At 33.7% G+C, this 27,647-nt stretch overlaps 1 protein-coding gene across 1 annotated transcript; it reads right to left on the reverse strand.

Annotated features, from left to right (window-relative positions):
* Window positions 1-4,055: 4,055 nt before the first annotated feature.
* LOC131153301 (small ribosomal subunit protein cS23z) lies at window positions 4,056-4,935 on the reverse strand. Its single transcript, XM_058105512.1, has 2 exons — window positions 4,504-4,935; window positions 4,056-4,437 (listed from the first exon to the last, which is right to left on the reverse strand). The coding sequence occupies exons 1-2, from the start codon at window positions 4,780-4,782 to the stop codon at window positions 4,150-4,152; spliced, it is 567 nt and encodes a 188-aa protein (XP_057961495.1). The 5' UTR covers window positions 4,783-4,935; the 3' UTR covers window positions 4,056-4,149.
* Window positions 4,936-27,647: the final 22,712 nt, after the last annotated feature.

Genomic DNA, 27,647 nt, shown 5'->3' on the forward strand with positions numbered 1-27,647 from the left:
ACCCCATGGAGGATGATTGGGATTGCTAGAAAATCTGCTGAGCTATACATCTTGCAATACTCGGCTGTTAATACTGTTGAATCTTCACCAACATCCAATATTGTAAACTCTATCATAAACTCCAAAGTCTGGCATAACAGATTAGGACATCCTTCTATGTCCCGATTGAATTTTCTTTCAAAACATGTATCAAATATTAGTTTTTTAGACAAAACTATTGATCATTGTACAATTTGTACTATGGCTAAACAAAAAAGACTTGCTTTTGAGATTCATTCATATAATAAAAGTTTTTATTTTTATCTTGTTCATGCTAATATATGGGGACCATTTTCTGTTCCAACTCATAATGGTTCTATATATTTTCTTACTTTAGTGGATGATCATTATAGATTCACTTGGACATACTTAATGAAAAGGAAATCTGAAGTTCAAAATATTTTTATTGCCTTTTATAATCTGGTTGAAACACAGTTTGAGACAAAAATAAAATGTGTAAGATCTGACAATGGTTTAGAGTTCAACATGATAAGTTTTTTTCTTTCAAAAGGAATTTTGCATCAAGTATCATGTGAAGAAACACCTCAACAAAATTCTATAGTTGAGAGAAAGCATCAACATCTTTTAAATGTAGCAAGATCTTTAATATTTCAATCAAACATGCCTTTGATTTTCTGGGGAGAATGCATACTCACTACAACATATCTTATTAATAGACTTCCATCCTTAATTTTAAATAACAAATCTCCGCATGAAGTTTTGTATAATTTTGTTCCAGCATATAAACATTTAAAAGTTTTTGGATGTTTATGTTATGCATCAACTCTTACCCATTCCAGATCAAAATTTTCTTCAAGAGCAAGACAATGTATCTTTATAGGGTATCCATCTGGTATAAAAGGCTATACACTCTACGACTTGGAACAGAAAAACATTTTTGTTTCTCGAGATGTCATATTTCATGAATCTATATTTCCTTTCTCCTATGATTTAAATAGGACTTCTATATATGACATTTCAATTTAGTCAAAAACCATTTCAGAAAATCTAATTCCAGTTCTCCCTAAGCTAGTTTCAGATTTCTCTGAGCATATTTCATTTCCTGAACCATTGTCATCAGCAATTCCTCCTGTTCCATTTGTTCCTCCTGTTTCTTCCAATACAAATATACCGTTACATGATGCAAATCAATTTCCATCTTTGCGAAAATCTACTCGATAGCACAGAATGTCTGGTTATCTGCAATCATATCATTGCAACTTAGCTACTTTTGCTTCTCAATCATCTCCCAGGGATCCTACTATTATTTCAGGTACTACACATAATATTTTTGAAGTTCTTTCTTTTTGCAGATTATCTGATTCACATAGAGCATTTTCTCTTGCTATTTCTTCTGATTTTGAACCTTCATTTTATCATCAAGCTGTTCAGCATGCTCATTGGAGAGATGTTATGTCTACAGAATTATCTGCATTAGAAATGAATAATACCTGGATTCTCACAACACTACCACCTCATAAAACTCTTATAGGGAATAAGTGGGTTTATAAAACAAAATATAATTCTGATGGTTCAATAGAGAGACATAAGGCACGACTAGTTGCTAAAGGTTATACTCAATTGGAAGGTTTGGATTTTTTTGAGACTTTTTCACCTGTTGCAAAAATGGTTACTGTAAGATGTATCTTATCACTTGCTGCAATACACACAATTGGCATTTATTTCATCTTGATGTCAATAATGCCTTTTTGTATGGGGACTTAGATGAGGAAGTTTTTATGAAGCCACCTCCAGGTTATTTTTGTAAAGGGGACAAAAAAGTGTGTAAGTTGCAAAAATCTTTATATGGCCTGAAGCAAGCCTCAAGGCAGTGGAATTCTAAATTTACTTCTGTGTTGTTTACATTGGGTTTTTCACAATCTAAGGTTGATTATTCTTTGTTCACAAAGAAAGATGGAAATTCTTTCAATGCCTCGCTGTTGTATGTTGCTGATATACTCCTAGCTAGTAGTGATCTAACTCTTCTTCGACAGGTTAAAAGCTCACTAAGTGTTGAGTTTAAGTTGAAGGATTTGGGGCCTGCAAAAGTCTTTCTTGGAATGGAGATAGCCCAATCGAAAAAAGGAATATCTTTGTCTCAAAGAAAATATTGTTTAGAGTTAATTCATATGCTGGATTGCTAGCTGCAAAATCTGTTTCATTTCCTATGGATCCTCATACCAAATTATCTAAAGATATTGGTGACTTGGTAGATGATATTTCAGCTTATCGAAGACTTATTGGAAGGTTGTTATATTTGACTCACACCAGACCATATATTACGTTTGTTGTGCATCATCTTAGTCAATTTTTGGATACCCCTCGCATTCCTCATTTACATGCTGCTATGCGAATCTTGCGGTATCTCAAATCTGCTCCTAGTCAAGGATTATTTTTTCCATCTTCATCAAAGGTTCATATAAAAGCTTTTTCAGATCAGATTGGGCTAGTTGTTTGGACACTCGTAGATCCATCAGTGGATATTGTGTTTTCATTGGGGATTCTCTTGTTTCATGGAAGTTTAAAAAGCAACAAACTATCTCACGTTCTTCAACTGAAGCTGAATATAGATCAATGACATTTACAATTTGTGAGATTATTTGGATAAAAAATTTACTTGCTGACTTGCATCATTCCCATCATCAACCAGCTCTCTTATTTTGTGATAATCAAGCAGCACTTAACATAGCAGCTAATCCAGTTTTTCATGAGATAACTAAACATATTGAAATCGATTGCCATTTGATTCGAGAAAAATTGCAAGCGGGTCTCATTACTACTTTACATGTTTCTTCTACTCATCAAATTGCAGATTTAATGACTAAACCTTTAGGTTATCAAGCTTTTGCATTACTTTTGTCCAAGATGAATGTGCACAATATTTACACATCATCTTAAGGGGGACTATTACAACACAGTGTAGTAGTTATATTAGTTTTGTTAGTTGGTTTTCATTCGGTTTTTTTGTTTCTTCTATTTTCTTTCTTTTCAACCTTCTTCCTTTGGTTATATATACAGAGGCTTCAGTTTGTAAAAGTAGAATGAGAGAAATAACAGAAAGTTGCTTTCTCTTTTGTTCGAATTCAATATGCTACACACTTTGTTTCAAAGGATGCGGCATGGAAAAATATTAGGACTTCGGGAAGGGAAAAAAAATATTCCTGCATAGGTTGTCTGTCGTTGCTAGTAGCAGGGCTGGCGTCGTCGTTGTCTGGACGAGGGTTGGTAGATCCTTCACCGTCGTCTGGTGGTTCCTTCGTCGGTGCTGCGGTAGCGGAGCCAGTGGTAAACAAATTCACCAAATAATTGGAGCAGAGGTCCTACGAACCTTGCTCAGATACCATGTTAAATTTGTAATGATTTATTTTCTCTCTCATATTTTACATTGAAAAATATACATTTAAATAGAAAATTTCTAATCCTATTTTGGTAATACAAATATCACAACAATAATGAACATTTACATCTCTAGCAATCTTTCCTAAATCATTTTCTCATACCTCTCGCCAACAAGAAGGATGCAAACTTCTTATCAAAGCTAACAGTTCATCTTGTTCTTAAAATGGGACAATTTGTTAGAATTTGATACGTAGGAATTGAATGAAATCAAAATTTTTGCTTCATCGTTCTTCATACAAAACCTTAATCCATTCCATTTACATCCTTTTTCTTTTCACGAACCAAACTTGATGTAATATTGTATTTTTTTTTTTCTAGTAATAGCCAAAATGCAGACTAGCTCCGACAAACTTCTCAATTAGACATAAACAGACTAGCACTACTTCGGTATGTTTTGGCAATAACAAGGAAACTCCTCTTAGCAACACATATGGAGCAGTTGCAAACAAAAGGAGAACCAGCTTTGCTGGAAAAATAAAGTTGAATTATGTATGGATCAATGTTTTTAAAAACGAGCACAACAGTTGCAGATCAGATCAGAACAAAGAAGCCAAAGCATACTCCAAAATCTAGCACTGAAGAAGCTATTGCCGAACCAGATAAGACAGGAACAGATAAAAAAGTTTGAACCACAATTTTATAGGATTTAGAAGAACTAATTGAGAAATACAACAAATCTCAATAACTAAAAACTACCATGTACAAAAATTGTCATGTTGAGGAAAGATTGCCCCCACTCTGCTGCCACAAATTAATGATATCAGTGGCCTGGTTAAGGAGTATGATCATTTGCTTCTGGGATATCCATGGTTTACTCCCCAGAGTGGCTTTGAGCTCTTCCCAAGCATCCTTCCTTGGCCAAAAGAAGTATGGGCTCAAGGGAATGGTGCCATGTCCCGGTATCAGCTGATCCAGTGCCAGACCTATGTTCTTTTCCATCCAAATGAACTTCAACAGCAACCTTGGCTTCTCCACTGCCTTCACCTTCACCTTTGCTTTCTACAAAAAGCATTAAATACTCAAAAAGTTAACTAATTGCAGAGAGAGAGAGAGAGAGAGAGAGACCTGTTTTTCTGGGGAAGGAATGGGGTTGGGGTCATGTGAGGCTGGAGGAGTTGGGTCCTCTGTTGGGGTTTCTGCTGTTACTGCTTCTGGGGCTGCATAAGCAGTGAAGGGTCTTTGATTTCTGCAACTGGGCTTGCTTCTGAGCTCAAGAATTGAAGATGGATGCAGCGATAAGGCTTCGGGCTTCGCGAAAATGGTGGGTTTGAGAGGCCTGAAAGGCATTGAAGAGGACCGGAAAGCAACATTAATGCCAGAAGAGTGCATGGTCATGGACAACATCTTGTATTCTAGAGAGAGAGAGAGAGAGAGAGTCTATGTCCGAAAAGAGGTCATGTTCAGTTCAGAGCCAGCGCAAGATCAACAATGGCGCCTTTGGGTGTTCGGTCCGTTCGGATAAGGAATGTGGGGTAGCTCTTGTCACTACTTCCGAGCAGAAGGATTAGAAGGTTTGGTCTGACCATGGGCCGAGCTTAGGCCCATTAGAGGCTTGTTTGCCAAGTGCCAACTATGGTTCGTGCTAATCCCTAGGCTTAGGCCCCCATTGAGAGCTTGAGATATGGATTTCAACAATTGAATTTAAAATTTTATGAATTTAGATATATTTTAATATAAAATTATATTAATTTTTTATTTAAATATACAAAAATTCGAATTTTAAATTCAAAATCTCAAATACTACTTTTGAGAGCATAGATTTTGAATCTTAGACATAAATTTGAGTGAATATGAACAAAAAATTCAATATAATTTTGTATTATATTTTGTCCAAATCCAAATTGAATGTCCCTCCCTAACATAAGGAAATAAAAATTCTAAAAAAATGCTTTTAACATGCTTTTTTGGTCATTTAAGGATTGTCTATCCAATGAATTATGGATTTTTCTCAAAGTCGGAATGAAATACTGAAACTCTAATCATCCAATCTCCATGTTGTTAGGGTAAGAAATAATTTATACAAACGATATTTGAATTAATTTCCCGTAATAGTGCAATATATTTACTTTAACATAACTTTTCAAATTGTAAGAGAAGATCTAAGGTTGAAGGAAAATTCATGTACCATTTTTAGGAGAATGAGGATACTAGGGTCGTGCAATGCATATTTGAACATTGTTAGGGACGAAGATAATACATGTGGCAAAATGTGTTTGATTTTGCAAACTTTTTTTACAATTTTGTTATTAATTTTGAAGAAAGACAACACGACTTGCTTTTATTTTATTAGAGAATACTTCATCTCTGTATGTATGCATGTATGTCCGCAAAATAAGAAAATTTAAAATAAAATAAAGCCTATAAACAACTCCATTGACTTGGGCCTGCAGTTTAATGGTCACTTTCTTTGCCCTCTAAAGGGAGTGATAAAGATGTGTTTGATTCCTCCTATTGCATTAGAGGGGAGGGGATTTGTGAATAGATGCATGTGTTCATAATTTATTTTTATAAAATTTGGATGAACTTAAAAGCCTAACATTTTGGAGTACTAAAATTGAAGGTTGTGATGGTAAATGATTTCTATATTAAGTAACATTATGTACCAAAGGAATTATATTAGTATGGGCCTTATGGGTAGGCAGTACAAACAAGTTCCTACCTTGATCCTAATGTTATACTGTTGATGTTCGTTCAGCTTAAACACACGCAGCGAAAGCACACAATAAATCACGAAACAATCAATAACCACTAATGCAATCAACAATAAATCACGAAACAATCAACAACCACTAATGCAATCACTCAATGATGAAATATAATCAATAAGAAAATAAACAATAATGAGAAGAAGCAAAAACACAACTAGAATGCACAAGATATACATGGTTCGACAATAGCTTACATCCAAACAACACTTGGGTTTCCACTATGATCAATGTCAAAGTTACAATCTTTGAGTTATAGTATTGTTTAAGTATGAACCCAATGCGTACAGAAGTGTTTTAGTATATCTAAACTACATTTGTATCGATACCCCGGAAGAAATTCCTCCGATAATCCCAATCTACAAGCCCCCAAATTGAATTTACGTGATTAATGCCAATGAAAATCTTCGATGGTTTGGAGCAGAAGAAAACTATTTGCAGTTACTGCCTAAAACAGTCGACGGTTAGGCCCCAAATCGTCGATGATTTACTCTCCATGGCTGCACCTTGCTTCTATCCCTTTGTCCCTCACGTCACGTAGCTTTCTCTGGTATATGTGATCCGCTCTGAATATGAGCCACATTCCCAACAATCTCCACCTTGGCGAATATTCACCACCTTGGAAATATGAAAGCATAACTACTGCTCCACCCCAATTTGTAGATTGGGATCCGCTTTGCCTCTAATACTTGGAAACGTAAACCAAGTCCAAGTCATGCTTAAACTTGATCATGGTAATAAGAACTTCACCTAGCTGAACACTCAACTCCTTAAATGATCCTCTAAACCACAATGTCACCTTGGCAGCCTCAGTCTCTGCCATGAACTCTGATCTAGTTGTAACCAGAAAATCCTGAAATTGTACCCTAGACTTCCAATAATTAGACCTTCCCACAATGTACCCGTTATAAGCCTCCTGTCATCCAAGCCCCCTGTATAGTCTCCATTTATGAACCTCACAACTGACGGATCCCTCTGTTTCCCACTGAAGTACCCAACTGCATTGGCATAGGACACCTTTGACACAATTGGAACATTACCGTCCATCTTCGAATATTAAGCAGTAGACTATTTGCTTAAATTTGCCAACAGTGTATTGGTGACAGGTTTAACATCAACCATGATAAACCTCACCAACACCTGATTCCCAAAACCACCCTGAGATAACCACAACCTCCATGTAGTTTTGTCCATAGATCCGCTCTGAGATAGCACCAATCTTCCCGCAGCTACAAAGTCACCCAAAGATAATTCCAATCTCCCTGCAACTTTAACCTTGCAAATCTCCAACCCAAGAATACACTTGGCAGCACTCAAAACCTTCATGTCAACTTTCATTCTCAACAAAGTCTCCGACTGATTTACCTCAGTCGGAACCTTTCCAGCAATTTGCATGTCACTCACATAAAACTACAGAATACCTACCTACTTGCAGCCTATATCCCTCTCCCCCTCTAGCAGCTCCACCAACCCCCACGTCTAATTTTTATACAATACCTCCATCTCCTCCACCATGGCACCTGTCCACCTACCCTTCTCCTGATCATGCACTGCCTCTTGAAAGTTAGTAGGATCCTTCCCGGTAGTAATGGTTGCTGAAGACATCAAATCATACCTGGGCGGTGTCCTGATAACGCCTCCAAGCCCATTGTGATCCTGCTGGTCTCCCGAGCTCGAACTCCCTGTATCATGACCAACATCATTTCTGCTCTGAGTCTGAAACCCTACCTAAATCACAATCTCCTTTCTGCTCCAGTTTATTCTATGACACTACAAGTGTAATGACCCGGAAATCATAATAATAAAAGAAAATGGGAAAAATGGATTTTTGGATAAGACAGGAGAAAACCAGCGACGATTTTCTAAAGGAGCCAAAAAATCAATGACGGTTTTGGGAAGTTACCGCGGCCGGGTAAAGGTAAAATAGTAATTTTGGAGCGGGTTAATAGAAAATTGGCGACGATTTTATGAGAAGCGCAGAAAATCGGCAACGGTTTTCTTGCCAATGCTGAAATTTATAAAGAACTAAGAGCTTCATATTTTTTTTAAAACAGATCAAACTCTCTCTCTCTCTCTCTCTCTCTCTCTCTCTCTCTCTCTCTCTCTCTCTCTCTCTCTCTCTCTCTCTCTCTCTCTCTTTCTTCAGAACCCACGGCCCCTCTCCCTTCTCTTTACAATTTCTACTCCAATAAGCCTCATTTTGACGATCAGGAACCACCACGGGTTTCCTGAGAAGATTCTCTACAATATAGGCAGAATAGAATTTCAATTTGGGGTTTTGGGGCACCATCCCAAAACCAAGGTAAGGGTGTTATTTGAGTGTTTTGGGTTGATTATTTAATTATTGAAGGTGTAAACTTATATGTGAATGTATTTCTGAGGTTAAATTGAGAAATTGGGATTTTGTGTAATTCAGAGTTGGTATATACATGGCAGGTAGGCTAGGTTTTCAGTGGGTGTTTTTCCTCAAGGACCCAAGTAAATAATAAGTAATTTATGATTCAGGAAATGTGAGTATGAAACTATTCTTAGAAATTCAGTTGATTGATAGGGGAAATATATATATATATATATATATATATATATGTGTGTGTGTGTGTGTGTGTGTGTGTGTGTGTGTGTGTGTGTGTGTAATTTCAGGATTATGGAATTATGAACGCCATGGGTGTGAGTTAGAAATTAGCAGACGAGCTTAGTAGCCAGGTAAAGGAAATATGCTATGTTAGGAATTTTAGAAATTTTATCAATAATATATATGTGTTTCAGGGTAAATTTTACAAAGTATAAATTATCCTTATTATCAGGAAATACAAATTCCAGTATAGGGGTTTTTATTTAACTGTGTGACATGAGTTGATATAAGAATATTTTAGAATTTATGCAATTTTTCAGAATACCATGATTTACAGTATTTTTGGCACAGAAATATATTTTACTAGATTTTGCAGAATTATAAATTACAGTGTATATATACAGACAGATATTTTACAGACATATATTTTAAAGTATTTACAGAATACCATGATTTCCAGAATTACAAAACCATAACACTCAGAAATTACAGTTTGTTCAGTCAGATAATACAGATCAGATATACAGTTATTTTAGTCATATATTACAGTATTTACAGATTAAATTTACAGTGTTATGGTTATTTTGGAATCATGATGAAACAATAAGATAATTATATATTAGTATTATATAGTATCAGACCCTGATGAAATATTTCAGTTAGATTAATTATTTTAGTCAGATTTAGTTAGCAGAGCATGGTATCGTAACTATTTCATATCAGAGTGCAACCACATATCTTAGATAGTGTGTGGATTTTTATCAATCGTACCTTGGAGGGATTGTAGGCTCCCTAGTATTCTGGGTAGAGGTGGCCGGTTTGACGAGGGAGATGCCAGTATCGAGCCTTTGGAAGGATTGCAGTAAGGTCGGACTAAGAATTGATAAAGTATCAGTTGACTTATCCTGGTGGGCCAACCAGAGTTAAGTCCCGCCTATGGGTTGCACAACCCTATCATAAGGGGTTAAATCATGACATACAGATTTCAATGGTAGTTTTCACAGTTATTTATATATATATACAGATTTACAAGATCACAATAGATATATTATAATACTGGCAGTATGATTAAATAGAAAAATCAAATATTACAGATGTATTTTAAGCCACATAGGTGTGAGTTACACAGTATTATATTTTATATGATATCTCAGTTCAGTTATTTATCAGTAAATGATTTACGTAAACTCAGTTGCCTCACACTAGTAATAGCATATTTCTTCTTACCGAGAGTTCTCTCATCCCAGTGATTTAACATTTTTCAAGTGATCCAACTAAACGAGCAGATTAGGCTCGCAGGTAGAGAGGTCGTCTACACTACCCTATCTGTAGGGTAAATGTTATTAGGGGGTTGTATTTTTGAGTAGCATTCGGAAGTTTTTTTAGGCAGAAGATGCTGGGATGATGTGTAATTATGTATGTATATTATGGGGAGATACTGAATTCTAGTATTGTATATATGGTTGTACAGTTTTGTGTTTTCCACTACATAGGTATTTTCCAATAATCATTACATAGGTATCAGAGTAAGGTAATTTGCAGTCTATATTTTTTTTTTTTAAATGGTATGAAATTTTAGGTTGTTACAACAAGTCTCCTATAACCACCCCAAAATTATTACCATTTTTTTATTTTATAATATACTATTACTCTTATACCCATAATACTATTCACTATAACGTCTCGAACCTGAAGTGATATCGAGGATACCTGTTATAAAACATACCATCTATGCAATGGAAAGCATAAAAACACTTTAACCTTATTTATAATACCAGAATTTAAGTATTTTCCAAAATATACTTATACATCTCCTAAAAGAAACACAATGTCTTAGGGGTATACCCAAAAATACAACTCCCAACTCAAAACCTTACCCTGCAGCTAGGGCAGTAGTAAAGTCCCCTCTATCTCGAAGCTTGCTTCGCACGTCTATCTGGATCACCTAAAATGTTTGCAATTCTATGGTGAGACACCTCTCAATAAGACAAAATAAATTACAACCAGTGTGTGGCAGATGAGTTTTACTTGAATAACATAATTATTAATTCAACTGTAACTGTGATAACATTTCAATGTAAAACATATCATAACTCACACCTATGCCTTTTAAAATAAGTTTTCTATTGAACATACTTTTAACTGTAATAGATAATTCATGTTCTCTATAAAACTATATATATTTATCTATAAAACTATGAAAGCTTCCCTGGATGGATAACTGTATACATGAATTAACCCTATATGCTTGGGTTGTGCGGCCTGTGCGCTGAACTTAACTCTGTCTGGCCTACCAGGCTAAGTCAAACTGTAAACCTCTGTAGTAAGATTAGCCCCTTCAACCTGGTCCTAACTACCAAGGAGCTCCTCGTCTCTCCTCTGGACACAATCAACTGTCATTCCATACTCTATCTGAGATGTGTGGTTGCACTATCTATACTGCATTAGCTACGGTACCGTGCTCTATAATCTATTCTGGTCCATCAAGGATCTAATACTATATAATATTATGTATATATATTATTTTTTTTACCATGATTCTGTATAATAACTGTAAATCAAAGGTCTATAATAACTATATATCATGGTTTTGTATTAACTGTAAATCATGGTTATGTAAAAGTTGTATATAATCATAGTTCTATGATAGCGGTAAAAATTTTTGTATTAAATCTTTGTACTATATCTGCTATTTCTCATGCCACACAATTTAAATGAAACTCTTACACTATAATCGGTACGGGAAATGTATTTTCCTGCTATATAAAAATAGTATATATCATTTGTAAAACTTTCCTGTATCTCAAAATTTCTGAATTTTCACAAACATATAATAGATGTAAAATTCAAATCCCATAAACACATGTTATACTTTAATTAATAAAATTCCTGAAATTAATTGTCTTAACTTATTCCCCTTACCTGATTATCGAGAGACCTGCTAAAACTCTATATTCACGCCTGCGGCGTTTGAAACTCAAAAATCCTGAAATCATGTATCCCTCAGAATAATATCACATTCACATTTTCTCGGATCCATGTACTCCATTTAATCAATGAAACATCAAACAATCAACTATTTATTACTCTTACCTCATTCCTTGAGGAAACACCCACAGGGACCCTAAACCTGTGCCTGCGGCGTTCGCATCAAAACCTTGTATTGCACAGATCCCAATTTATCAGTTCAATCCCAGAATTATGTTCATATTCACATTCCTAGGCCTATACACTCATTAAACCAATTAAACCACCAATCAACATCATAAACACCTTTCTTACCTCAATTTCTCAGTTTTGGGATGGTGTTTGGGATCCTTCAAACATAATTTTGCTCCAGTCAAATTGACGAGGATCACCGCTAGGCCTTAAATACAAAGTCTGATCATCGATGGGGTGAGTTTAATGAGAAAATAAGTAGAGAGAGAGAGAGAGAGAGAGAGAGAGAGAGAGAGAGAGAGAGAAAGAGAGGGTTTTGAATTTTTTTTACAAGAAATTGACATGCAACCCTTTTATAGATTTCTGTTCCAGGAAAAAATCGTCAATGGTTTTCTTAGGCTCCCAGAAAACCAGCACCGGTTTGGTCTTTAACCAAACTGGTTTTCACTGTTTACCCTCAACCTGGTCGCAGTAAAAATATAACTGTCGACAGTTTTCATAGCACTCCAAAAAACCGTCGTCGGTTTGTCCTCACCAAATAATTTTCCTCTTTTCTTGTATTTTTCTTATCATTTCTATTTTCCGAGTCTCTACATTCTCCCCTTTTTGTAAAAATTTCGTCCTTGAAATTTGCTATCTATCACATTTCTAACCTTAAAGAAAACATTACAATTTTATTAATTACCCTCACTTATGGTGGAAGAATACCGTGGTTACAAGGAAGAGTACTGGGACATTACAGTCATTTAAAGAAAAAGAAAACTCTCCCAAAACCATTTATAACCTAGAATAAAAAATACTAGCTATCCTACCTTACACTATACAAGTCAGAATACATACACTGTTAGTTATTCTACTCTTAATATCTCATCTCTGATCTCAACTGATCAGATGTGGATATCATTGGCGCATCTGTTCCTCTAATTCCCACGAAACCTCCTCGACTGCATGGTTGCGCCATAATACTTTTACCAGTGGAATCCTCTTCGTGTGTAACTTCTGTTTCTTTCAATTTAGAATCTATACAAATACTTCTTCATAATACAAGGCATCTCCAAGCTCTAGTGCCTTATAACTAATCACATGGGAGGGATCCGAGATGTATTTCCTCAACATGGATATATGGAATACGTCATGAATTCTGGATAGAATTGGTGGTAAGGCTAACTTGTAGGCAACTGAACCCGCTCTTTCAAGTATCTCGAATGGTCCAATGTATCTAGGGCTCAGCTTACCCTTCCTCCTGAGCATCATCACCTTTTTCATCGATACAATTTTCAAAAATATATGATCTCCTGCACCAAATTTCAACTCTTGCTATAACAACCCTAAAAACATTATACTTAATTAGGGTTACGATCCTAAAAAAAAAAAAAAATTAAAAAGGCCTAAATAAAAAGTCACCATGAGCTTAAATGACTAAGAAGGAGTAAATCAAAAGGGTATATCTTTTCTCCTTATGTTTTTATTAAATATTTCATGCCATGATTCATAATGCATATAGTGTTGAATTATTTATGGATCATGTGATATTTGCATACCATCTTATGAGGTGCACTTAAAAAGAACTTTTTTTTTTTCACTCATAAGATTTTAGGATATAATATATATAAGGGTTTATAATGCTTTGAATGCTTAAATATTGTTTGTGCTTGCAATTCTAAATTTTAGTATACACTATTATCATAATAAAAACTATTGAAATGCAAGCCAATATGAAAATCCTTTTTGATAAAAACCCAATCTATCTCGTTTAAGGTATATATATATATATATCTTTATGATTGGTTTATGTTTGAATATATTCGCTATAGCACATTTATGTGAATCTCCTACACATGGACGATTTTTTTTTTAAATGTTAAATAATTTCTAATGCTATATATATGCTTTTAAGTTAAATATTTTAAATATAGCATAACTTGTCCATGATACAGAATATAGTCTTAGGAAATTAATTTTTATACTATATCATAACCCTAAATTCAAAATGAAACTTAATGTTTAGACATCCTCAAATGCATCTATAGCTCATCCCCTGTTAGATTTTATAGATTAGAGCTAAGCATAAAATGATGAAAATTGAGAGCATAAGACAATAAAGCTTAGGCTATTTAATTGAGGGAGAGTTCTTTAAAATTCATCCAATGAGCATTTTTAATGTGTGGTTATACTTTTTGGATGATCTGTATGAGCTGAATGCTAATATCCATCTTTGCTGAATGACTATGTTGTGGATGGATAATTTATGACATAAATTACTATTTGAGCAACTACTATATTCCTATCTGAACTGAACACTTACAATCCATTCTTTGCTTAAATGTTTGATCATACTAAATGGATGGATTCTATTTTTGAAATGAAATGTTTGAGCTGAATGCCACTATCCATTGCCTATAAGATAAATTTATTATTTAATGGATAGTCTATACTGATTATACTATTGAATTGCATGCTTGGTTTGAATGCCTTCTACATGGCTGATGCAATGATGTGAATTGCATGCTGGCAGTGGAAATAGGTTCTCGCATGCTTAAACTAGATTATTATGAATTGTATGCGTGAATCTATCAGGTTTTTGTGCATAAAATTTTTGAAAAATGTCCTATTTACAGACGAAATGCTGCTGAAATTTCGGTAGAACTTTTTCAAAAAATAAAACCATGTTTTTGGATAATAAGTTAATGCATGCTAAAATGTTTTTAAAAGGATGAGTGAATAATAAATGAATATTAATTTTCATCCTTAGTTGAAAATGCATGCAGTAGAACACATAGGGAAGACTGCTCTAGTCAAATGATAAAAAGCCTAAATAGATAACTAGTGTGGTTGCGTTAAAATGAATGCTTATACTATCTGGTATACTTAGTGAAATTATTCTTAATTTGTATAAGCAACTTATTCATAGGATGCAAAGTAGTTAAATAGATTAGTACATGTAAAATCCTAAATGTTATATATAAATTGAAAAACATGTACAATCAAAGTTTTTGAATTCTCCTAGGATGCCCTTCATCATATACACTTCTTATTGACCTAGGATAACTTAGTTCATGGACACCATTTAGTCCAATTCTTTGGTTTATGTACATTCATTCAGGACCTAAATGGTAAAACATCATCCTTATAGTTAAAAGTCTCATATCTTGATGATGGTCCATGTAACTAGGCAATTGCATGACTTAGGGGGAATTTTTATATTGCACACACTCATTGTAGATTTTGAGTTGTGTCATTCTTTCTTTGAACCCCTATTGCATTATCTTAAGTATAGCCTTAATGGGCTATCGTATTTCAAATTGAAATGCAATACGTCATGCTAAGTGCTAAATGTCTAATATTTGCTGCATACTGAAATCCTTAGAAAGGATGAAATATGAGGAATATTCTTAAATGACTATCATCCTTGAGCTATAACGCAAGTATGTGTGCACGCAAATATACAGGGGGAGTTTAAGTCTCACTTTTAATAAAAATGAATAAGAGCTTAACGTCTAAAATCTCTTGCATACTAAGTTTTGTTATGAAGGATGAACATATTTTGAATGAGCTTAAATGAAATTCATCCTTGAACATTAATACACTTTTGTGTGTTTGAGACTATACCGAGGACTTTAAGCCCCATCCTTGAGATAAGGATTATAACTCACTTGCCTCATGAACTCATATTTTCATTGTTTCAACTTTTTGAGTCTGAAATTTTTTTTAGTACCCAATTCATCATATCCCATCTCTACTGAATCATTACTTGATATGGATTGTTTATGATATGGATGAACACCATGCATGACTTATTGTTTGACCTTTAGCACATATGTGTTTAAGGACATTTTACTGGTGAGATTTATTGGTCTAACATATATCCAGTAAAATCTGAAAAATAGCACTTATACTGTTTGAACTCTTAATGAACTTTCATAATCAACATCAGTATAAGTAGTTAAATAATCTAAGCACTTAGCCAAATTGATAGGGGGAGCATCTAAAATTAACTTTCCATCTTGTCATGTTCACCAAATATTTCTTGCTTAGATGGTTGTTTTCATTGTGACGTGTTTAAACGTGATGATTTTATTGAAATTTTTTTAAAATTAAAGTGTTGTTTTGCCATAGTTCTTTGTTTTGCCATATGATCCTTTTTTTTTTTTTAAATTTGTTTAATATCTTTGGATCTATATGATTGGTTTTTCTATAAATTTATTGAAATGCTTTGAGCTTAACTGTTTAACTAGAAAAATAATGTTTGCTTGAGTTCGAATTAAAGTTTCTTTTTCAACAAGCATAAGCTCCCAGTATTTATCGAAAATTTTAAGGGGATATATTTTTATACATACATATATATATATATATATATATTTATATATATATTTATATATATATATGTATATTTATTTATTTATAAATATACATTTATAAAAATAAAAATTAAACTTATATAGAATATTTTTATATCTTGCTTGTGTACTTAAATGTTTTCATGACTGTGCTTGTGTTGTATTAAATTTTATATCATGAAATTATATTGTTTATGAATTCTTTTTATGGGTGTTGCATAACTGGTTCATGGATCATATACGAAATGCATATAAACTAGTTAGACCGCTTTTATGCTCAAACCTACATTTGCTATCGTATGTTGTGTGTGTTGAACTTAAATCTTTCACAGGTCTTATGAAATACTTAAATTGTGATGGTTTGTGTATATTTCTAGCTTGACTTTGTTCTTCATGTCATTTTTATTTTGAATGACCAATCATTGTTTTATGAAAAATAAATACCAAAAACAAAAAAGGAGAGTATTTTATGAACAAATTGATTTTTTTTTTCAAAAAGGGGAGTTCTCCTTGCTAAGTCTGTTTTAAATACTCAAAATGTTTTTTACTTAACTTAGCCCTTTTACTGATGACAAAAGGGGGAGAATTTTATGTGTAAAATGTTTATGACCAAAAAGGGGGAAATTTCTTGAGGGCAAATAACATAGGGGCAAATTTCTAAGCTTGTGCTTGAATGCTAAAATTAAATGCATGATCATTTGCAATGTCTTCATTCGTGAATATTCCTGAACTTTACTGTTTATACTTTCTATGTATATTATTGGAATGAGCCTTTTCAGATTGTACCCATTTTGCTCTTATGTGTTTGTCATCATCAAAAATGGGGAGATTGTTGGCTTTTTAAGTCTGATCTCTATTTTGATGCTGAAAAACACAAGGGTCTCTTATGTGTGTGTTTAAGTGCTAAACAGGTATAATTCAGGTCACATATAAGATCAAGGGAACATGGAAGCCAAGAGAGGACTTAAAAGCTCAAAATTGGTACATTCCATGATGTCAAAGAGTAAAGGAGAAGAAGAAGACATGTTTCATTTGTATTGCATTTATTTTTTTTTATTATTTGGTCTATAATAATACATGCATCTGCATAATATGGTTATTTGCTCATACTAGACCATAGATTGACTATAGGGAATCATATGACCGTAGACTGACCTTAGGGTTTGGTCAGTCGACGTCAGATTTTTTGGGTTAACTCAGTTGGCCATAGATTGACCTTATGAGACCTAAAATTTTGGAACACAAACCTTTTCATAAAATCCAAAACATACAAAAGATTTAAATTATTTAAGGTAAAAAATCGGGTTTCGAGCGACCGAACTAGCTGGAGGTCAATACGTTGACTAAGGCTCAGGCGACCATCCTAGTTTTGAACTAAACGTCACCGGGCAACCGAACTCCTAAAGTCACTTTTTTCACAGTCCCCGGGCGTCCGAACCTGTAGTTCAAAATCATCCCAGGCGAACAAATTATGAAGTTCGACAGACCGAACCGTTCACTAGGTGACCGAACCTCGATCTTTTGGAAAATCGCCTTGGCCTAGACTATTGAACTTTGAATTTTGGTCGACCGAAGTAATTTTGAGCTAAAGGTTCGATCGAATAAGGGCGATAGAAAAGGTCACTTTCAAGGTTCGGTCGACTGTAGACGATTAGTTCAAAAATGGGTCGGTCAATCGAGACAAGTCAAACATTTGACTTTCACCCGTTTGGTCGACCGAAGTGTTTATAACGCAAATCCATCAGTCGACCGAGGCTTAGTCAAACTTTTGACTTTCTGGCCTACGGTCTGTTTGGTCAACTGAGCTAATTTATACTGGAAGGGTTCAGTCTACTGGGCTTTTAAATTAAGCCCAAAAATCCAACGTCGGTCAACCGAAGTCTTTGCGAACCTTGTTTTTTACCTTAAGTTATTTCAAAAACCTTTGTATAAGTTTTAACTTTTAAGAAAAAGGTTTTGAGTTTAGGTTGGGTCCCCTAAGGTCAGGTTTGGATCCCTACAATCAGACTATGGTCATTCTAAGCTTGCCAATCCATATCATGCATGACATGCAATTATTACAGACCAAAACCAAAATTGCATTTACAATAGAAATATGTGTCTTCTTCTTCTTCTTCTTCTTCTTCTTCTTCTTCTTTTGCTGTTAAACTCTTTATGGAATCTGCCATATGATGTGAGCTTTAACTCCTGTTTGGCCTCTATTTCCTTTCCTTATGTGTGTGTTTGAAATAAAGATTTGTTCACATACTGAGTACACACATAAGACATTGGTGTTTTATTTGCATCAAAACAGATATCTGAATCAAAAAGCCAACAATCTCCCCATTTTTTATGATGATAAGCACTCATGAGCAAAATGGGTACAGCCTGAAAAGGCTCCCCCTAAGACTATGCATAACTTAAAAAAACATCAATATAGTTCAGGCATATTTCATAAAGAAGACATTTCACATAATATGCATTTAGGTTTGACAATAAGGCACAAACATGTAGCATGCAATGTAGCTCATAATTTTATCATTTTGCTCCTCCTCTCCCCCTTTTGGCATCAACAAAAGGGTTAAGCTAAGAAAAATATTTGATTATTTTAAAAAGCAATCTTAGCTTAAAAATAGCACTCCCCCATTTTGAGATAACTTTAATTTTGCTTAGAAAATTTCTCCCTTTTTTTTTAAAAAAAAAAAAACACTCCCCCTTTGTGATATAATGTTTGGGCATAAAAATATGAAAGTCATTCGGGCAGAAAAAAAAATTTATAACTGTTTCGAGAAATATAGCATATAAGCACACACAACAGTATAAGTGGTCATGATAGATAAAAAATGACATACTAAACATGGTCAGACTAGAAAAATTTTCAAACCATTTCAATTCAACCATAACATAAGACCTGTAAAAGACATACAACATATGATAGCAAGCGTAGGTTTGGGGAAAAAAATTTGGTCTAACAGGTTAGCATGCATTTCCGCATATAATCACGGAACCAGTTATGCATTTTGAACATAAACAAACAAACAAGAAGGTGAAAGATAATGACTTTTAGTTTGATAGCATTTCTTGCTAAATATATATATATATATATATATATATATATATATATATATATATATATATATATCCCCTTATGATATTTTCAAGAACTTTCAGGGGTGTGCTTGCTTAAAAGAAATTTTAAAGATCATGCAAGCACAATTTTTCTGGTAGTCATTTTAAGCATAGAATAAAATGTGACCAGAAAAACAACCATATGGATCCAAGAAAAATATAGCAATTCAAGTTCAGATCATATGACAAATAGATGACTATGGCAAAATAACATATTTCAACTTAAGATTTTCAATAAAGTCAATACATTTTAGCACATGCCACAATGAATTCATTCAAGATTCAAGCTAAATATATTGGTGAGCAAAACAGAATAGGATTTAATTTTGGATGCTCCTCCTATCGATTTGAATCTTGACTTAGATGAAATAAATTGCTTATACTAGTCAAGATTAATCACGCCAAGGAGTATAAGCAACTATTTTTGTATTCCTTAAACCAACTATACTGAATATTTGTTGATTAGTATAGTTGTCCCTATAGACCATAGATGCCTCAGAGAATGTAAATTAAGGCATGTTATATAGTTCATGACCCAAGAACATTCCATACCTATTCATATAGCTTTAAGGACAGGATATGATGTTTAGGGTTCTCAGAAGAACCTCAATATTCAAAAAGCGAAAGTGATGCATGTGATTCCTTTTAGTTCTTTCTATAGGGATGTAGCACAACTACCCTGAATATGTGATGATTATGTAAGGATGGAATTTAATATTCATTCAGTTTTCACTCATTCTTTCAAAAATATTTAACATTAAATTATCATAATCATCTTTGTACATGGTTTTATTTTGGAAAAATTCTGACGAAATTCCGGTAACATGTTGTTTGTAAATTGGACATTTTCCCATAAAACATGTACATGATAATTGGTTGTTTTCAATAAAATAGATCATGCAAAGCACGCAACAACCTATAATCCACTACCAGCATACAATTCACTTCCACTGCATCCGTTATGCAGGAGGCATTTAATACAAGCATGCAATCCAGTAGTACAATCAACAGTTCATACAAAAATATAAACTATCCATTAAAGATAACATTATCAATAAACCACAGAGGATAGTTATAAATTCATTATAATATTCACATGAACATTTAGACATAAATGATATATGCACATATAAAAATGAGAGCATTTTAATTTATATAGTCATGAAAGATAAGTGCTCCCCCTGAGTTGTGCACACTTACTATCTTATGCCTTTTCAATTCTTCAAATTCTTAGCCAAGTGTTCTTAAGATTTTCAATGACTTGAACTTGGCTTTGGAAGCTTGGGATTAGAGGACTAAAAAGTCATAAACAATATTTCTTGGGGTATAAGCCAGCTTTTGCCTCTTTTCTTATGAACTTTAATACGTGAGAAGCACGGGTTCAAATGGCTTCTAGATTTAACTGCTCGTGCGTAGGTTTCTTTTGAAATATGAATTTTCTTTAAATTGAAATCTAGTGCAATTATTTTAGCCATTCCACACATTCAAATCTCTAAAGGATTTAACTTGAAGTTTGAGAGCTCGTGAAGGGAGTAAGGATAAATACTCTTAAAGATTAAATTATCTTTAAGTTCAAGAGAGTATTTATAAGACGTAGGACATTATTAGAAATATTTTTTGTGTTGGAGAATATGTCCAGGCTCCTTAGGCAAAGAGCATTTTAGAAGTATATGAATTTCTGAACACAGCTCTTTGGATATTGGAAGGTATCCTTTAGATATAATTATGATTTGGGGCAAGGATACAAACCAATGAAAAAGTGAATCTTTACCGGATGTGATCATGGAATGGTAAAGTTTTCCTATGGAGGAGAAGATGAATCAAGATTAGAGGATTTATATTTTAACCTTAAAGGGAATATTTTGAATAAATAAAACTTGAGTCCCTTAGTAGATGCCTCTAATTTTGATTAGGAAAAAAAATGTCTTTTTTAAATAAGCACTGATGCCTTGTTTATTTGGAGTGGATTTCATTCAAGCAAACTATATCCAATAGTTTCACATTTTACCCAATCATTATGATATAATCGTATAAAGTTCAGATTGGATAGGTTGCTTGAATTCTTGGATAGGTTTGATTTTCTAAGATTCTCAGTATACAGAAGGTGTATGGTGAAGGCATATACTAAGATTTTTCATTTTAAGAAAATACCACATCCCAAGCCTAGAGTCATCATTATACCGACTAAACCTATGATCTAAGGAAGAATTAACTAATTATATAATTTCTATTAGAACCAATTCTTCCCTTGGTTCATAGGGGTTTGCCATCATGATTACTCATTTCATTTCTTTGTCAATGCCTCTGGCACCTCTACATAGACATATAAACCAGATATGCCCTTTTCTTTCACAGTGTAAGCAGACTTTATGTGCATGCGAAAGATTTTTCTTATTAATTCTATTTTTACGTGATGAGGCATGAACAAGACAATGGGACTTGTAAAATGAACCCTTTTTGAAAGATATATTTCTTTTAACTCCAAAGGGTTTATTTGAACTACACTTCTCATTTTTCGATTTGAAAATTATTTCAAAATTATCTTTAATTTTTCTTTCTAAACAGATGATTTTCAATGCTTTCATAATCTTTTTTGTTTTCCAAGGTGGCATGATATTTTCTTAGATCTTTTAATTGTTTTGTCAACCTTCTATTTTCATTTTTCAAGAAGGTTTTATGTTTAGGCATCCTAACAAGAAACTTATATAGTTTAAATGAAAAATTTTCTAGTTTTCTATATACATGCATGCTTTCATCATATAATTCAACATATGATTCATCACAAGATTTTTCACAATAAACATCGCATGAATCGTTTACAGTATTATCACAAAGTTTGATAGATGATTCAACACATGATATTTTGCAACAATCAAAACAAGAATCATCAACTGCATCATAAACTGAAATAGGAGGTGAATTATATACTTCCTCATTGATTGACGTTATTAATGCATGATTTACCTCCTCTGGACCAGTTGAGATTAAATCCTTCAGAGTGATGGTTTCCTTTTCTTTTGCCTTTCCATATTTCCTGTCCAACTCTTCCCATATATCCTTTGCATTAGAACATGCCATAATCTCAAGTAGAATATTAGAATCTACAGCGCAATATAATAAATCAATGGCATGTGAATTTGCATGCATTAAATTAATATCATTTTCATTAGTAGACATACAAATTCCCTTAGCAATCACTTGCCAGGACCTCCAATTCATTGACTTTATAAAAACACTCATTTTGATTTTCCAGATGGTGAAGTTGACACCAAAAAATAATAGAGGATTGGAAGGTGATCATCCCTCTTCGAATGGGGACACACCAATGTGAGCCATTGCGATCTTTTTGCAAAAAATGTTTAAGTCTAGTACAACGAGGCTCTAATACCAATTGTTGAGATTAGTGTGTTTCCAAAAGTGGGGTGAATTAAGTATTAAAAAATTTCTTCCTAGGTGTAACTAATCCAACAACAGTATACCACAACTTAGGGTCTGTCTAGAATATACACCAATTCAATATATAAACTACTGAGCAAATATTTAAAAAAAATAAATCAATCTCAGTACTACCAATCATTCAATGCATATAAATAGTATAATCAGAGTAATGAAAAATATCATACAGGTGCGGAAAATAAATTACAGATAAATAAAGCTGACACTTGATATGATATCAGGGTTCCGCCAATACTACCTATGTCCCCACCTCAAACTAACAAGTAAGAGGATTCCACTAATGCTTGCTTAATGGGTGGAACGACACCGATTACAACACCTTACAAGATGGTGCACCTAATTCTCCTAACCGAGTTTGAACCAATCTGGTGCTCTCCTAACCGAGTTAGAGAAATTTGGGACTATTCATTGGGCTAGTCTCCCTCTTCCGACCACATGTCAGGAATACAATGATATTCAAATAAAATATTTTTCGTACAACCAAGGTACTTCTAAAAAGCAGATGCATACAACAATAAGCACAATGCCCTCACATATGATATGAAATGAAGCTCAATGTGAGTATGAGTATTTCTCAAAATGATTTTGTTAGCTTTGAAAATAATGTATATGATAAGCACTTCAAAGATTCAATCCTAATATAATTTTTCTCCCGAAAAAATATCTCAAATAATAATAGGAGAACTTAGGATATTAGCTTTCAAATAATTTTTTCCAACAATAAACTAATATGATCTTTGATAAAAATAAAGTATGAAATATATGTTTTTCAAAGATCTCAAAAACCCCCAAATAATATCTCCCAAATATATTGTTGAAAAAATAAAGTGCTGGAGATTTAGGGTTTTAAGCTCAAAAATATTTTTGCAATAAAGACAAGTGAGCTTTTGGAATCTTGCAATATATGTGCAAGAATTTCAAGCTAAGAAAAGTTTTCTCCAAGAAAATTTATCAATAAAACTAATGGAGAGAAAACTTAAAATCAACTCTCAAATGAATTTTGAAATGAAATATGTTGGTCTTACTATGTTTGATACTCCATTTTGATGCTAACAAACAAGTAGGATTTAACATGTTTTAGTTGAGTGTTGTGTTTTCTTAGGAATTCATATTGAAGGTACTCATGTAGCATGAATCAATAACTGATAGTATGGATCAAAGTCTGAAGACCATAAGAGCATGATGATTAAAAAGATCAACATGAGAGCACAAAGTTCATATTATTCTGTGAGATCAGAGATTAGCAACAAAGAAAGTTTAGAACAAAGGAGAATTTTTTGAGAACTTAGGACAAGTCTCTGTAAGTACTTTAAGTTTATTCAAGTATGAAGTTTTCATTTTGAAGCCCATTAAATAAAGAGACTTAGAGACCTTAAGATAATAACTTGGAACATGTTTTCAAAGTTAAAACAAATTTATATTCCAAGTAAAAATGAGAGAGAAATCAAAAAGTGACTAAGAAATAAATTTATTCAGTTAGCATACGACTGTGTGGTTATAGACAGACGACTGGCTAAATTAAAGGCTTAAAATTGAAACACAGAAGCCTGACAAATGACTGTCAAGGTTCCCACAGACGACTGTCAGTGAAAAGTGAGAAGTTTGTGAAAGATTCACCAGACGACTGTCCACCTTATATGTTACTAAAAGGCTCAAAATTTCACATGGACAGACGACTGTCATCATATGGACAGACGACTGTCACCTTATATTTTGATGACAGACGACTGCCACTCAAAGGATAGACGACTGCCACCTTTCTGCCTATGATTCTTACCGTTATATTAAATGGACAGATGACTGTCAGGACTTCACAGTCGTCTGCCTCGTGGCAATTTTCTATTTTCCAAATGATATATTTTTTGAAATTTAAATTTTTAGAAACTTAAATAAGTGTAATATATGAAAACAAGTCTAAGTATCCTTTGGGGAACAAGCAAGAAGGTTTTATTAATCTATAAATACCCCCAAGACTTATTGAATTAATCACCAAGATTATTAAGAGCTCAAAATGTTGTCATACTCTCTCTCACTCTGAAATTCTGAAAATGCCTCATATTGCTCTCATCCTTGCTCAAAATTAAGAAGTTCTTACTAAATCTCACTATGTTTGATCATTGAGTTACTGATTCTTTCTTTGAAAGATACCCATGGTGATAAATTCCTAAGAGCTTCATTCTGAAATTCATATTCTGAATTTACTGAAGTGCATTAGTGTTTTAAACTTGTACTAATTAGCTCTTTGAGGAGCAAGTTCTTGTACGTATTGTTTTTCTATCTTTGTAATAGGGCTTGTTGACTATTTGAGTAGTTGAATCGTTGGACCAAACAAGGGGAGATTGTTTGGAGAAGGCAGACTCTAGCCTTACCCAAGGAGTGCTTGTAATTGGTTTTGTTCCGACTGATAAAGGAACGATAATAGTGAATCCTTTGGCGGTTTGGCCAAGGGTGAGGACATAGGCTGTGTTGAAGCCGAAACTTGTAAAAATCCTTGTGTTCTTCTTTCTCTACTCTACTCTTTATTTTTCAAGGATATAATCTACGTGGTTGTTTTAAATTTCAATTCTGAATGTTTGGTAGTTAAATAGACCGAAAGGTAATTCTTTTTGGATAAATCAGCATTGATTGCGGAAACCGAAAGGGACTACATTGGTTGATTATCCTTGACTTATTAATCTGAAAGTTTATTTAAAAACTGAACATTGGGAAGAAAAATAATTGCGATATAGGGCTTAAACTGAGTGCAGCAAATTTTCACATATATTGTTACTTAAATTGAGAATTTGATCTTGTCATGATTGATTGTGATTGTTTCTAAGATTTGCAACTTAAAAGAAATAATTCTAAAGGAAAAATTTTTTAAAACCAATTCACCCCCTCTCTTGGGAAGCTATTCCTAATTTCAAAATATATGAGTGAGTAGATGTTTTTGATATGAAAAAATCAATGCCCAAAGTGAATGTTCTCTTAATAAAAATTGAATGGAATGTGTATAAGATAGTATAAAAAATTTAAGGCTAAAAAATATTTTGGAGGATTTTCTATTCTAAGCTCATGCTTAAAAATGATTTATAAGGGGCTATTTATAGACCTTTTGTAAAATATGACCGTTTGGGACACAAGGGGAATTTTAGAACAAGTTTGATTAAAATTAACCCCTATTTAACGCGGTAAATCTTGGCTTACCCGAGAGGTTTGGTCGACCGAGACTGAGGTCGGTCGCCCGAACACTCACAAAGAATTTGAAGCTTAAAACTAGTTCGGTCGGTTGAGGAAGGGTTTGGATGGTTGAGCTAGGTGATTTACCGAGCCTTTGTGGTTTCGGTCCCCCGAAGAAAGGTTCGGTCTACCAAACTTTGAATTTCAGTTGACCAAAGTAATTTTAACCTAAAGGTTCGATCAACTGAGGGCGATAGAAAAAGTCACTTTCAAGGTTCGGTCGACTATGGATGATTAGTTCAAAAATCGGTCGGTCGACCGAGACAAGTAAAATATTTGACTTTCATCCATTCAAACAACCGAAGTGTTTACAACACAAATTGGTCAGTCGACCGAGGCTTAGTCAAACTTTTGACTTTCTGGCCTACGGTCTGTTCGATCGACTGAGCTAATTTATACTGGAAGGGTTCGGTCAACCAGGCTTCTAAATTAAGCCCAAAAATCTAACATTGGTCGACCGAAGTGTAGAGACCCAGGAAATTTAAATAATAAGACAAATAAGGAAAATGAGGAAATTAGGTTTAGTGCAGACCAAACCGTCGATGGTTTGGTGAGGGGCGCAAAAAATCGTCAACGATTTTGTATTTACTGTGGGTCGATTACAGGTAAAATGGTAAAAATAGCGGGTTAAAAACCCAAACTGTCGACAGTTTTGTGACCGGTGCAGAAAACCGTCGACGGTTTTGCCTACAGAGTTGATTTTAAATTGCTTTCGCGAGCTTCATTTGTTAAACAAAAATTAAATTCCTTCTCTCTCTCTCTCTCGGAACCCTACGAAGCTCTCTTCCTTCTCTCTTCATTTTCGCTCTGATTATAGCCCGAATTGATGATCAGAAGCTACCACGAGGTTTGTTGGGTGATTCTCTGCAAATTAATCGGAGTGGATCGATGAGTTGGGGTTCCGGGGCACCACTCCAAAATCAGGGTAAGTAAGGTATTTTAGGATTTAATTGTTGAGGCCTAGGAAATGCTAAATAAGAAATATTTTGGCGGTTGAGTTGATTAATTTGGGGAAAATGTGAATTTTGGGGTTTTGAGTTTCGAACGCCACGGGCGTAGGATTTAGGATTTAGCAGGCTTCTCAGTAAGTCAGGTAAGGGGAATAAATTATAATAGTTATTTTTAAAAATTACTGGTTGGATAAATATGTGAAAAAAAAATATGATATGTTCACGGTGGTTGTTATATTATGAATATCAGGCTAAAAGTTGTGTGGCATGAAGAAATATAAAATGATTGTTTAATACTGGGAATGTGATTGAAATTGAAATATGTAAATTGTACGAGAAATGAGATTATGATATGATTATATCGAAATATTTTATACAAATATGAAGAAATGGAAATCCAATAATATTTGCACATATATATAAGTATGATGACACGAGGTGTATATACAAAATTGATGAAATGTGAAACATGGATATATTTTTACTAGGAAATGATGAAATATGTTATACAGACATATTTTTACTGTGATATGATGAAAATGTGAAATATAGATGTGTTTTCATTGAAAGAATGATATATGTGATAAAAAGATATGTTAGTACAAAAATGTTTTATACAAAAATATTGAATTGAGTTTTATACTGATACGAAATGAAATGTGTATTGAAATGATGAAAGTGATATAGAAAATGATGAGATTAT

The sequence above is a fragment of the Malania oleifera genome, chromosome 4, assembly GCF_029873635.1.
Source record: "Malania oleifera isolate guangnan ecotype guangnan chromosome 4, ASM2987363v1, whole genome shotgun sequence".
In the NCBI taxonomy this organism is placed as follows: Eukaryota; Viridiplantae; Streptophyta; class Magnoliopsida; order Santalales; family Ximeniaceae; genus Malania; species Malania oleifera.

Bases quoted from the DNA above. Each gene is read 5' to 3' on its own strand.
- LOC131153301 (XM_058105512.1), bottom strand. From the start codon at position 4,782: ATGTTGTCCATGACCATGCACTCTTCTGGCATTAATGTTGCTTTCCGG. The intron at 4,438-4,503 runs GTCTCTCTCTCT...TGCTTTTTGTAG, and splicing joins TTCCTTCCCCAGAAAAACAG to AAAGCAAAGGTGAAGGTGAA.